Source organism: Camarhynchus parvulus, chromosome 1 (genome assembly GCF_901933205.1).
Source record: "Camarhynchus parvulus chromosome 1, STF_HiC, whole genome shotgun sequence".
NCBI classification, from domain to species: domain Eukaryota; kingdom Metazoa; phylum Chordata; class Aves; order Passeriformes; family Thraupidae; genus Camarhynchus; species Camarhynchus parvulus.
The window spans coordinates 114617329-114631419 of NC_044571.1; the positions used below are offsets into that span (position 1 = coordinate 114617329).

General features: G+C 52.1%; 1 protein-coding gene across 1 annotated transcript in view; it reads left to right on the top strand.

Annotated features, from left to right (window-relative positions):
- Positions 1-14091, top strand: part of TIAM1 (TIAM Rac1 associated GEF 1) — a 144831-nt gene that overhangs the window by 74582 nt on the left and 56158 nt on the right. Inside the window, 2 exon segments of the mRNA XM_030971910.1 lie at positions 9410-9860; positions 12125-12297. Of these exon segments, the coding sequence (XP_030827770.1) occupies positions 9410-9860; positions 12125-12297 (624 nt within the window).

Consider the following 14091-nt stretch of genomic DNA (forward strand, 5'->3'; position numbering starts at 1 on the left):
CCCACAAAATCGTTGTTGCATCTTAGGGCCATGAGGCCACCACACAAAGGTGCCTCAGGGCCAAGTGTAGTGGGGTGTTGGACACAGTTTTCCCTCTTGGCCTCGGGCCTGTGAGGTGTCACTGCTCCATGGAGTCACCTGATGGGTTCTTCTAGCCAGGAGTGAAGTTTCTGCCCAGATCCCTGCTGTCAGTCCTCACAAGACTTCGGGGTTGTGTTTGCCAGTGGTTTGGGGTTTTTTTCCCACTTTTTGGAAAGCTGTGGCTGGGATATCTGCCTGTTTCTTTAGTCTCAGCTCCCCTGGTGCTAGAAGTGCTGGAAGGGCCTGATGATCACTGGTGGGTGACTTTTGACCGGTTGAGTTCCTGAGGAAGGGTGAGTCTGAGAGCACAGCCTTGTGCCCTGGTGTTTGGTTCCCAAATCCAGCCATCATTCCATGACTGCAGGCTCAGCTGCATTCATGAGCACCAGCATGGTTTCTGTAAGTTAAATTTGCTGCAGGTTCTCACTAGCTGTCCTGGAAAAGTGCGTCCCAGAAGGAAGGTGCCAGAGTCATGGCTGCACATGTTTTGTTCCAATGCCTTATCCATGGGTTCTTTGCAAGTACGTGGTTTACATTAAAGTGAAAAACACAACACACCAAAAACAGGGAGGAAAGTCTCTCCCCATCCAAATTTAAACCTTCAGTTGAACGGTGGGAGTCCCTGTGCAGTAATGGGAGGGAGCTTTTCCCCATGGAGAGCCAGTGCTATTCAATATGCACAGTGCTTAGTGCTCGCAGCGTGGCTCTGGGGCTCCCACGCAGCAGTTCTGCTCTCCCCAGCACTGTGCCATTACGGGCTCAGCTCTGCCGAGCCAGGCTTCCCGGGGAGCTCTGCTGGCATCTCTTTGGCTTTTGGAGCCGAGGTGGTGTAGGTGGAAAGGCCTTAATTGGCTGCCATTTGCACCCATTTCTCCTGCAAGGGAGGAAGCGCCGCTTGGATACAGCTCGTTCTGACTGTGGCTTGTGAGATCCCCAGGATCCTGCAGCCTGTTTTGTGGGATCCAGATTTTATTTAGCAGCCCTGTTGTGTCCTGGGGCAGCTGAACATCTGCTTGCAGGAGACTTCCTCCTCCTCCTCCTCCTCCTCCTGGTAGACGTTCAGGGACAAATGTAGCCCATGCTTGCCTGCTGTTATGAGCCCTGATTGACATTTCAAGGAGGGAATTTCCCAGAGCAGCTGTGGCTGTCCCTGGATCCCTGAAGTGTCCAAGGCCAGGCTGGACAGGGCTTGGAGCAGCCTGGGACAGTGGAAGGTGTTCCTGCCATGGCAAGGGGTGGAATGAGATGAGATTTAAGGTCCCTTCCAACCCAGCCCTTCTGAAAACGTTGAGGAGTGGTTTTGTGCCCCCTCCAAGCCTGTCTTGCCACCTCCTTATTCCATATTCCTTGTGAAGCTGAGTGGGGGGGAAGGAACAAACTTCCTGCCTGACTCACTTGGCAGCTTCAGCGCCAGCCCCAGGCCGTGTCCTTGGCGTGCTAAATCCCCTTTTGTCCAATTTTCACATTTATTACTATTTTTAGGCCTCTCTAGGTAGCCTGCAGGAATTTGGGATCTCAAACCTTAAAAAAAAAAAATCCTACATTAAAATTTTTGCAGAATATGCAGGAGATGAAACCAAGGGGGTTTGTGGGAATTAGATCAGGAGGTACAGGGAAACCAGTCTAAAATGAGACAATCTTTCCAGCTGATATTATTTTTTACTGTCTCAGGGAATTTCGTAACTGGTTACAGTGTTCCATTATGTTCTGTAGGATGGCTAAACTGCAGAGAGCTGACACTTGCTTTTAAGTTGTGTAAAAAAACTTTTTCATAAAATCATTTTGTGGCTTTGAGGATATAACCCCAAAACGGAAAAGGACTACACTGGCTCAGTCCCATGGAAGCACCATCCAGCCCAGTACCTTGTTCCCCAGAACTGCTCAGGAAAAGAAAGAGGTGGAGCATGGGGTGAGTTTTCCCTCAGGGCATTTTCCCCAAATCCAGCAGGTTAGAGACTGGAGCCTTCCTGTGCAAGGAATGCATCCAAGGCTATTGGATTGACCTGTCCCCCATGGATTCTCTTCTCTGAAATCATTTTCTGCTTCTGGCTTCCACTGCATCCTGTTCACTCTCTGCAGAGCACTTGTGGCCTTCCAGCCTGCTCTTCCAGCCCTCCTCAGCCGTGGCTTTTCCAGCAGAGCATCTCCAGCAGCTGGAGCTCTGCTCCCCTGAAGGAATGCTGCCTGTAGTCTGGAAAACATGGCTGTTTCCAGGCCAGGTGTGATTCCCAATCACATGGACCTTTAATCTGAGCTGTGTGACTCCAGATGGAATAGAGGAAAGAACTAAAGACATTGCACCAGTTCAGTGATGATTCCTGCCCACAGGTTAGTGAGTAGCTAAGAGCAGGGCGCTGCTGGTTGGCAGCTGCACTGTGGGGCTCACTGATTCCTGTCCCTTTCAGAGATTGTTCCCAAGGTCTCAGTGTAGCCCAAGCCATGTTCCCAATCCCCAAAAGCTGGGACTGGGACTGTTTGGCTCCCAAAAGCTGGGACTGGGACTGTTTGGGTCAGCTGGATCCCACTGAGGAGCAGAACTCAGCCGGTCACCTGCTGAGCCTCCAGGCAAACCACCCTGAAAAACCAAATATCTCTTCCTTCAGCGCAGGCCTCAGGGCAAGGAAGGGCTGGGGGAAACAGAAACCACTCGTTTTTGGGGCAGCCCAGGCTTGCAGCAGGGCAAACTGCTCAGGAGTGCCCATCTTGGGTCCTGGTGTGGCAGCTCGGAATGGCCACAGCCCTGGGATGCCTGGGCCCAACGAGCTGTTTATAGCCTGGCTGACTGGAAGTGGATTCGGTGAGCAAGGCTGGATCAGAGAGCTTCAGAGGCAGACTCCGAGGTCTTTCCTGCCCTGTCACCCAGCTGGAGGAGATTAGATCAGGTATTTCCTAGTCGGGATAGTTAAAAGCAAACAGGCACTCCCTTCAGAGCACGCAGCGCTGCCCCAGTGTTGTCAGGGAAAGGAGCATGTGAAAATTGGTGTTTTGGTCTTCGCTGGCAAATATTTTGATACTTTTTCAAAGACCTTAATTTGTTTTTCTTCCCTCTCTCTCGGCCGGAGGCCAAGGGAAATCAAATCACCAGCCCTGATATTTGATCTAGCTCCACTCAGGCATGTTTTCTTAAACAGTGGGACTTTGTCATTCATACATCTGAAGTGTATATAACAACATTGGCAATAGTTGTATTCTCTGGGAAGCTCTGCACCCTGCATGGTTTTACTTCCAAGTGTTTTGCACTTAAAAATCACAGCCAGGTTGCCCCAGCTGCTTGTTTGCTGGGCTGTGCTCACTGACATGGGTGCAATTTGCAGGAGTGCTGCTTCCCAGTGAAGTGCTCCGTTGAAATGCTCCTTTTCAGAGAGCTGCAGCGTGTGATGGGGTGCTTGTTCTCCTCCCTGGTGACAGGCATTATTTCCCTGCTTCCTGCAGCCCGTGCTTGTTCAGGTGAGCTCCTCCCAGGTGATGTGTTTGGGTTTCAAGCTGCCGTTCCAACTGCTGGCCCCATTTCTACCCTCTCTGTCGCGTTTCTCAGGAGGAATTGCCTCTTCTTGGCTTCAGCAAACACAAAGTAACCCAACCCTGGATTTTAATTGAACTGGGAGGATTTTGATGGCACGCTGCCCTTGGTTTAACTCGAGCACACTTTGGCTGCTTTTATTAGTTTGTGGCTAACTCAGCTCCTCTGGAAACTTCTTCAGCTGGGTGGTCCTGGGATGAGAGCAGGGCGAATTTGGGGGTTCCTCGGTGTATCCTTTGGGAGCAGAGGCACTGAACCCTGCAGCACCTGAGAACTGAGGGTGTGGAAGGTGGGAAGTCACCTCAGCTCTGTGCCGGTGTCAGGAGCTGCAGGCAGGGACCACACTGCAAGGGGCTGGATTCTCCTTCGTGGAATTATGGATTTAGCAGCCCTCAAAAGCCAGGGAGGAGCTGGTGGCGACGGTTTAATTTGCCACATTTCACGTGTGACAGCTCCAGGGCTGCAGGAGTCCCTGTGTGTCCAGGATTTGCCTTTAGGGCACCCAGGGTAAGAAAGGCAGGTTCCTTGGGGGGAAGCACAGGGGTGATCTTTCTGCCACATATTGGCTGGACAACATCTGGGGAGTCAGTGAGCCAAAAGTGCTGCCGAGCCTGGTGCCTGGAGCTGAGGTGACAGCTTAGCCCGGAGACTTTCCCAGGGATTAGTGCCCAGACACCTGTGGCTGTGATTCATCCTTGCATCATAAGGCTGCGGTTCATTGCCAGGAGGAGTATCTGGAGGTCTGGGCTAGTCCCTTTTGTCAGGAGCAAATTTGATTTCAGAGAACCATGACCCAAACCTGCTTGCTTATTACATTACCCTGAGCAGCTTTTCATGGCACATGCAAGGATTTGTTTATTTTGTTTTTTCTAAATTTAACTTTAAAAAAATTTTGACTCTTTCAGGCATCTCAAGAGCTGCTGCCCCAGTGCACAGAAATAGGAATCAAACCATTTCTGCCACTCAGGTTTCACGATTTATGGTTTATCTTTGCTTCTCAAGTGACTGTGGAGAAAGGATTCAATCTGGATTTGCAGCAAGCCATACCTTGACCATCAAATGATGGCAGAGTCAGTACTGAAAAGAAGGGGAAAACACTTATCAGGCCAATCTTGTTCCACAGAGGAGCTTCAAAGGGACAGCAGTCAGCTAAAAGCATGCAACCCATCAGGCTGCTGGCCCATTTGAAATGTATTCCGTGGTGCTTGCCTCAGGAGCAGCCAGACAGGTTGTGTGCAATCACTCTTGCTGAGTGTGAGCATCTGATTGCTCTCTTGCTCAACAGGACAGGGAACAAAGGACATGCACTGGCTTGGAGGGAGCCCCTTCCCAGGAAAACCCCCACTCAGCTGGACTTTTCATGTAATGCTTCATGCAGAAAGGAGTTTTAACCATGAGGAACTGCTTATATTTATGGAAGTAAGATTTTTTTTCCTACTAAAGCAGCCCCAAGTGCCTGTGAATCAGTGCTGCTGGTGGGGCAGGAGGAGGTGATTCACCAGGGCCTGTCACAGTGTCTGTGGCAGGGCTGGTGTGGGAAGTGCAGCTCCTGCAGGCACTCAGAGTGTGCCCAGTCATGAGCCAGAGCTGGGCAAGGCTTGTCCCATCCCCTGCTTTCTTCCAGCAGAGGCCAGTACCAGGTATGTTCAACATGGGGACACTTGGAACCTGTCCCAAAGCTCCTCCCCTGATTTTTCCTAGTTGAATGTAGACATTTTTCTTAAAGCAAAGAGGTTTTTCTCTGTTTATCTTTTAAATTCAGCTTGATTTATTTACCAGATCTGGCTGCAGCAGACATGCAGAGGTATGAGTGCCACGTGAGCATGTGCCAAAGCTACAGCACCAGGTACATTAGCCTGATGGAGCTTTTGCATTACAGCTCTATTCCCCACTGCCTTGTTTTGCTTGTTTTGCCTGAAACCCCGTGTTGATGTGAAGAAACAGCCCTGTGTTTAAGTGGGTAGCTAATGCTTGCAGTAGCACTTTATTTACCGGCTTGGTTCAGCAGTTCAGTCGCTCCCTGCACTTGATGGGGCTGTGATAACCCATTCCACTTCATTGCACTGGGATGCTCCTGGCACGTGGCCTTGTTGGTGACAATGGCCCCATTCAGCCCGGCTGTGGTCCTCATTCCAGGGCTGATCCCTGTGCCACTGGGCACCTCTCCCTCCTGTTTCCCTTCAGCTCTGTGTGCTCAGCCTCCTGTCACAGCCCCTGGGCACCTCAGGGACACCCATGGTGCTGCTCCTCCGAGCCCTTGGGCCGTGCCAGGGGTCCCAGATCCCAGTGGGAGCTCTGCTGCTGCTTCCCACATCTCCGCACCCCAGCACAGTCCCAGAGCCCCTTCAGTTGCCTTCCTCAGCCCCTGCCCTGCACGTGCCTTTCTCCCTGCTGTCCCCAGGGTGACCTTCGGTCGAGCCTGTGCTCACCAACCCCTGCTCTGGTTTGTTCCTGGCCTGGCACTGTTCCCCCCTCATTGCCAGCAGATTTCTGTGGGATGATGGCAGCATTACAGCTGTGTGCTTTGTGCAGAGCCCTGAGCTGTTCAGTGCAGCGCTGTGAGGCTCCCGGGCTTTCCCTCCCCACGGGTGGGAGCGAGCTGGCATTGCAGCAGGAGCTCAGAAGCAGTGACCTCTGAGAATGCCCTGAACCCTGCCAGCCCTGGCCCTGAACCCTGCTAAGCCCAGCCCTGAACCCTCCTGACCCCATCCCAGATCTCCTCTCCGGGCACACAAGGTTCCCTCCATGCCACATTTGCTAACTCGGAGCAGAGCAGTGCTGGCAGCTCTGGGCTCTGAGCTGCTGCCACCTTTGTCTGCTCAGACCCTCCTCCTGCCAGAGGCCTTCAGTGGGCTGCCCACAAGGCTTTGGTAAGGGCTCTTGAGGAGTGGAAAGGGCAGTGCAGGGAGCAGAGGGAGATTAGGAGCAGGGCTGTAGCATTACACTGAAAAGATCTTTTGAGTAGTCCAGCCTGTCACTTGCATGATGGTAAAGATTGTGGAGATCTTTGCAGAATGTGCTGCAGTTTAACCTTATGAGTAAGTACCACAAATATATCTACTCTGAGTGCTCCATCCCTGAGGTTTTTTTATAAATTACTTGTTTTTATCAGCTGATATGTTCATACATTAGTTACAGAGCATAAGCCCCACTTATTGACAGGGGAACTGAGGCAGTAAAAAGAATGTCTCACCAAGGTCATCTGAACAGACTGTAGCCTTACAAATCCTATCTCCCCCAAGTTGGTGGTCTATTCTAGTAGTTCTTTGTTTTCTTGAATCAACTCATTTTAACTAGACCATGAGATATGCTTCCTAAAAGTTACATCAGCTAAGATTTTGGAACTAACTGTGTACTTTTTGTAGAGCATAGAGTGATGGAATCACAGGATTGTTAGGGTGGAAGGGACTTTAAAGTTCATCCAGTGCCACCCCTGCCATGGACAGGGACAGCTGCCACTATCCCAGGGTGCTCCAAGCTCTGTCCAGCCTGGCTTTGGGCACTGCCAGGGATCCAGGGGCAGCCACAGCTGCTCTGCCCACCCTGCCAGGGAACAGTTCCTTCCCAATATCCACTCTGAACCTGTTGCCTGTCAGTGTGAAGGTAACTGGCTTCCCAAAACCAAGAGCACTGGAGCAGCAGGATGCACGTGTGGCTGTGGAAGCTGCTCTGGGTGGGGACAGGGCTGTGCTTCCAGGAAAGCCTGCTCAGCTCATTCACACGTGGAGCAGCAGAGCAGCCCTGGCCTGGCCAGAGCAGCCTGTCTGCGTTCAATAACCAGCTGGACCAGCAGAGCTGCTCTCATTCAGCAGGGAAGGAAGTGCTTGTTCTTCCAGCTGGACTCCAAGTGTCCCTTGGGAAGTGGTGTTTATAGAGAACGGGCCCATCCATTGCAAATGAATGCCTGGAAACTCAGTCAGCCCTTGCCCTGCCCCTCAGCTCTCCTTGCTCCACGGGGGGATGGATTCACACAGAGCTGCTGGAGGGTTTCTTTGTTTCCACAGAGCTGCTCTTGGATACAAAGAAAACTGGTGCTTGAACCAACATCTGGAAGCTTGTTTTCTCTCAAAACAAATACTCCATTCTGCTACCTCTTCTCAGAGACTCAATTTTTTAAAAATTTTTTTATCTTGTGACTCAAGAACTAGGTGCTCTTGCAGGAGAGGTAGAGGTTGAAATTCCTGTTGGTTTTGGCCATATTTTTCGCTTCTTTGCATCCTCTTTGCCCAAATACCTAAAATATTTACAGAGTTTGGCCTTTGTTTGTCCTCTGAACTCTGCCACCGATGCCTGTAGATACCGAGGTGGTGGTGGCCATCCCCCTGGGGGGATTAGCCTTGTAGCAGGGGCCAGGTGAGTCACAGCCTTCAAAACCCCAGTTCAGTGGGGTTTTCTCCTGTCTTGCTCAAGTTGGCTGAATTCTTGTCTCTTCTGATCCTTGCACTGCAAGTTCTTGGGGACCAGGAAGGGTCTGTGGGATTTGGTGGGGAATATCACATGGCCCATCATTACAGTTTGTGATGAGAACAGAAATAATTCAGCCACATTAACCTGTCAGGAAGGAAAAAAAAAAAAACCCAAGAGCCTTTTTGGTTACATAATTTTCAAAGGTCAGCCTTGGGGTGTCTGAAATGTATCTTCAGCTGTAGGTGTGAATGCACAATATCAATGTTTTCTCCTCAAAATGCGTAGGTTGGGCGCTGCTTTTCTCAACACTGCCAGTTTTTGCTACCATATGTTCTCCCTTTGCAAAACCTTTAGCACTGTTAACTTGGCTTAATGTAAACAGATGATGCTGCATCTCAGATTCCAAATTGCCAAGGCCGTGGAGGCACCACCTGGAGCAGTGCACGTGGGACTGGTCTTTGCTAACCTGTGCTGGAAGCTCTGCCTCCACCCCACCTTTTCCTCCAGCTGTTTGTCTCCAGAGCAGATGAATCCTGCCTTAGATGCCCCAAAGGCAAAGTGTGGACCCACAGGGACTCCTGCAGCAGTCAGGTGTCATTGTTAGGCTGGATGGGACATACACCCGTGATTAGGGTATAAGCAAAAAAAGTTTTTTATTTTGTGTGTTTTTTAGTTTATATATTTTTAACCAAGTGTGATTTTAAGTGGTTATCTCCATTACAATAACTTATTATATTTATTGGTGTACAGCCCCACCAATACAGCACAGCCTGGAGCTGTGAGATGTTAAATGCTGAAAACACAATGAAGCTGGAGGGAAATGTGTGGGGCAGCTTCACCCTTCTCTCCAAGGTGGACACCACCTGTTTGTCACCTTTTCCTCCAGTAGTTTTCCCTAGGGACGAAAGGAGACGAGGGATTTCCATCGCTAGCAAAAATGGAGGTGAGAAAAACCATGCAGCACCCAGGTGTAGCCATGATGTTTTCTGAAAAATCCTTTCCTTGGGATTTTTCCTCCTGAGAAGCTGAGAGGCCTCAGGAACAAAATGTAAACAATGGTTATCTGCTGCTGTGGAATGCAACAGGTGCATCTGTGATTGGTCTCATGGGGTTGTTGCTAATTAATGGCCAATCACAGTCCAGCTGTCTCGGACTCTCTGTCCGAACCACAAGCCTTTGTTATTCATTCCTTCTTTTTCTATTCTTAGCTAGCCTTCTGATGAAATCCTTTCTTCTATTCTTTTAATATAGTTTTAATATATATCATAAAATAATAAATCAGTCCTTCTGAAACATGGAGTCAGATCCTCGTCTCTTCCCTCATCCTGGGCCCCCTGTGAACATGGTCATACCCAGGCTCCTGGCCAGGCTCTCCTCACCCCGTGTCTCTCTCCCGAGCAGGACGTCAACGCGGGCGAGGGCAGCGAGTTCACGGACAGCGGCATCGAGGGCGCAGCCACGGACACGGAGCTGCTGTCACGGCGCTCCAACGCCACCACGGCCAGCTACTCGCCGCCCGCCGGGCGCGCCTTCGTGGGCAGCGACAGCGGCAGCAGCTCGGCGGGCGGCGACGGGCTGCGCCAGGGCGTCTACGAGAACTTCCGCCGCGAGCTGGAGATGAGCACGGCCAACAGCGAGCAGCTGGAGGAGGCGGGCTCGGCGCTGAGCGACGAGCAGAGCAGCGGCACGCTCAGCTCGCCCGGGCAGTCCGACATCCTGCTGAGCGCCGCGCAGGGCACCGTGCGCAAGGCCGGGGCCCTGGCCGTCAAAAACTTCCTGGTGCACAAGAAGAACAAGAAGGTGGAGTCGGCCACGCGCAGGAAGTGGAAGCACTACTGGGTGTCGCTGAAAGGTACAGGGATGGCGGGCAGGGGTATGCCCAGTGGGCACTGGGTGTCGCTGAGAGGGCAGGGGTGTGCCCAGGTGGGTGCTCTGGGTTGTCGAGTGACTCCATGAAGGGGTGAGCGATGCATCATGTTGGGGTCACCATTTGTCACCTCAGGTGTCCCCCTGACGCAGGTGTGATTAGCACTGACTCCATGATGCAGAAGGCTGAACCATTAATTTATTCTCTATATTATCTTCATACTATACTCTTAAGAAACCCGTAACCCCTTCCAGCCTGTCCAATGCACCTTTGACCTCATTGATCAACCAACCAAAACACCAGCACCCTTTGGTAAACAAATCCCTTAACACATTCCACATTTTCCTAGCAAGAGGTGCAGCAAGTGGGGCTAAGAATCGTTTTAATTTTTTCTCTGAGCTTTCTCACAGCTTCTTGCAGCCTTTCCCAGGGAAAATGCCTGGCCTGCTGTCTGCGGCCAGAGAGCTGCTGCCACTCTGGGTGTCACTGAGAGGTATACAGGGAGAGCAGGCAGGGATGTGTCCAGTGGGGTGGCCAAACCAGGGGCCTGGACTCCTCAGAGAAGCTGCTGTTGATATGCAGTGTGGGGAGGTGGCCCTGCTGCTCTCCAGAGGTTTGACGTGGTGGTTGCTGATGTGCTCAGCGCTGGCATGTGTGCTGGCACCACCCTGGGCACTGAGTGTTCCCTTGGTGTCCATGGCTTGCTGACAGCTGAGTGAACACCTGTGTGCCCCTGCAGGCTGGGGGGCTGTTGGTGGTGACAGTGACTGCTGGTGCTCACAGAGGGGCTCTGCCACGCTCTGCACCCCTCCTGTACCTCTCCTTCCCCAGGAGGTGCCTCATGAGTGTAAATTCTCAGGGTTGCAGCACGTTGGCAGGGTGGACAGGGAGCTGTGGTTGGTCACCAAGGCTGGCATGTGGCTCTGGCTGTGTCACCCACCCCGTGGTGGGCACCCAGCTGCCCTGCTCCCTCCTCAGCTGCCCGGGCCACAGACCCTCTTCTCTCTGGATTGTTGCAGGAACCCATAAACTCATCTCCATGTGCTTCATCAGCAGGGAAACGGGGAGCCACAGCTATGGGACTGGCCTCCCTCCCCTGTGCTGTGGCCAGGGCCAGCAGAGGCAGAGCTGTGTCTCCTGCTCTAGCTGGGGTCACCCAGAAGGCTCAGTGTGGTCAAACCCTGCCCTCCCCACAGAGAACTCTTCCTAGAGCACTTTATTTTTATTTTGTGTTTATTTTTCATTTGCAGCGCTATTTTAAAGCCAGCAGCAAAGTTTGGAGCGAGCTCTTCCTTGGGGTGGCTGGAGAGCTGGGGAGGGGGGGGAGAGGAGAAGGGAGGTGAGGGGCAGCCCTGATCTCCTGGGAGGGGCAGGAAGGTCTTGCTGTGAGGAGCTGCAAACAAAGGGCCATCTGGGACAAGAAAGGGGAAGGATAAGCAGGGGAGCGACGTTGTTTTGAAGTGCTTTCGCTCAAGTGGAGTGTTAACTCCTCGGATTGCTGTGCCTTGATACTGGCAGTGTTTAACCGCGCCTTTGAAGTCAACAGCTGCCATTGTTTGGCTGCAAATTGTTTTCTGGGAGCCCCTTTGCAGTGACCAGAGCATCCCTTTCCAGTGACACAGCAGCTATGTGCCAGCCTGTAAGCAGCTGGAGATGGTGGGGGAAGGTGGGAGAGGAGGAGACCCCTTTCTTTTTGGAGTCTCCCAAATTGCACCCTTGCTCTGCACTTTGTTTTCCTTCCCCGGGAGCATTGTAAAGATTATTTTGTAACACCGAGCAGGTTGTTTGCTGGCCCCAGCTAAGTTTTTTTGTCCATCAGTCTTTCAGCAAGCACGGCTCATCCCGGCCCATTTTAATTCCAGTTCCTGTCTGCATGCAGTAGTTAAATGGCTTGGTCTTTGCCTTGGGGGGACTGCAGCTGCAGAGGTGAGGCTGGGCCATGCCCGCGGGTCTGTCTGCTCCCTGGGCTGGCTCACAGCTGGCTGTCACCTCCGGGGACCAGCATCTCACCCCTGTGCGACAGGGTGGCCGTGGACAACCCCAAATTTGGGATTTCTTGTACTGTTTCTCATCTGGGAATGTATTTCACTGCCCATGGCTTTCTGTGTTGGCAATCCTCGGGAGAACAAAGCTCAGGGTGAACAAAGCAGCCCGGGGTCAGGCCTCACTGTGCCCTACTGCTCATGGTGTGCCTGTTTGGCCCTGAAACCAGCAGAATATTTGAAGGTGCTGCTCGTTGTCTCCTGCAGGCTGCACGTTGTTCTTCTACGAGACGGACGGCAGGTCTGGCATTGACCACAACAGCATCCCCAAGCACGCAGTCTGGGTGGAGAACAGCATCGTGCAGGCTGTGCCTGAGCACCCCAAGAAGGACTTTGTCTTCTGCCTCAGCAACTCCCTTGGCGACGCTTTCCTCTTCCAGGTTGGCTTCTGCAAAGTTTTCTTCTGTCTCCCAGCAAGGAGGGCGTCTAGCTCTGGTTGAGATGAGTGGAAAATCCTGGAAAAACCAAACACTGCAGGAGGTTTGGTGTTTTCCTTTGGCAGCACTAGAGGAGGAGCATGATGTGAATGTGATCAGTGTCAAGTCTGCTTTTTTAATAATTGGTTGGACCCTGTTGTGTAGATGGCTGGAGCAAAGAATGAAGAAATGCTCTTGCATCCCTGTAAAAACTGCTTGGGCAGCATGCTTAGAACGCACAGACCAAGCCAGTCACCCCACAGGACACCCAGCTGGGCACTAGAGGTGCTGTGCCACTCCCTGTGTCAAGGGAGAGATGCTCGAGGGGCTGACAAGACCAGGAGCAGCTGGAAGTGCAAGGGGATGTCTGGATCTGCAGTGCTCTCCCAGAGGGGCTGCAGAATCCAGCTGCCCCTTGTTCACACACCTTGCTGCTGCCCCAGAGGAGACTGGATGTGCAGGGTTTGGTTCTTCAATCAGGAAACAGAAATGTCCCAATTTCACTGGGTACTTTAAAGAAAAAAATCCCAGGCCTTACATCGGAGACCATAGATCAGCTGATGTGTTTCACTTGAAGAGATTTCTGCCATTTGGTAACCACTGCTTCCCTGAGTGATTTTTAGGTTGTCATCCCCTTTCTTATGTCAGGTTGGCGCTAAGCAGGTGTGGCATTCTGTTGCAGTTGGTAGCACATGCTGAGGTGGGTGCATTTCCTCCACTTGTGATTCAGTTTTCTTCACTGGAGAAATCCCTTTATTTCTCTTTCCAATGACAATGGAGTTTCTTGCCTTCTTAAGCCAGAAGCTACTCTGGGGTAGGATGTGTCCCCACATCATCACTCCCTTGTATTCCAGAGCAAAAAACTGAATTTATACTGTATTGTAGGTCCTTGCAGCTGTCCTTGCAAAGGGCTGCGTTCTCAAACTGGTGCAAAAAGAAAAGCCCTTCTGATTCTTGGAGGGACTGAGTGTCTGACTGAAAAAACCCATCGTTTTTTGTGGACTAACTTCCCTGCCACCTCAGTGGGATTTTTCCTTCTGTAGTACTGCCCTGCCCCTCTCCCCTGGGAAGGGGATGAGTATTTAGGCTTTCCTCCAGGTGAGAGGGGATCACAGAGCCACAGAGTGGCCTGGGTTGGAGGGGACCTTAAAGATCACCTTGTTCCACCCCCTGCCATGGGCAGGGACACCTCCCACTGTCCCAGGCTGCTCCAAGCCCTGTCCAACCTGCCCTTGGACACTTGCAGGGATCCAGGGGCAGCCACAGCTGCTCTGGGCACCCTGTGCCAGGGCCTGCCCACCCTCATAGGGAGGAATTCCTTCCCAATGTCCCTCTGGCAGTGGGAAGCCATTCCCTGTGTCGTGTCCCTCCATATCCTTACAAAGAATCCCCTCTGTGTTTTTCTTGTGGGCTCCCAGACTCACCCCAAAGCTTATTCCCCCAGAGCCCAGTGTCATCATGCCACAGGTAGCTTTTTGAGCAGGGAGGAAGCAAAACTGAGCCTTTTCAAGCAGAACCCAGTCATTTCTATTGCCAGAAGTATTTGTGATGTGTCCCTTCTGCCAGGGAAGCAGGGGGGGAAGGAGGGGATGCCCTCAGAGGAGTGGCCCTTGGCTGTGTGTGCCAGCACAGAGCTGTGGCAGGGGTTGGCAGGGAGTGGCACAGCCCTGAGGAGGCTCTTTCTGTGCTGTGCAAGGGAAAACAGGGCTGGTGGTGATCCCACACCCCCTGGGCACCTTGTGGGGAGCCTGCCCACTG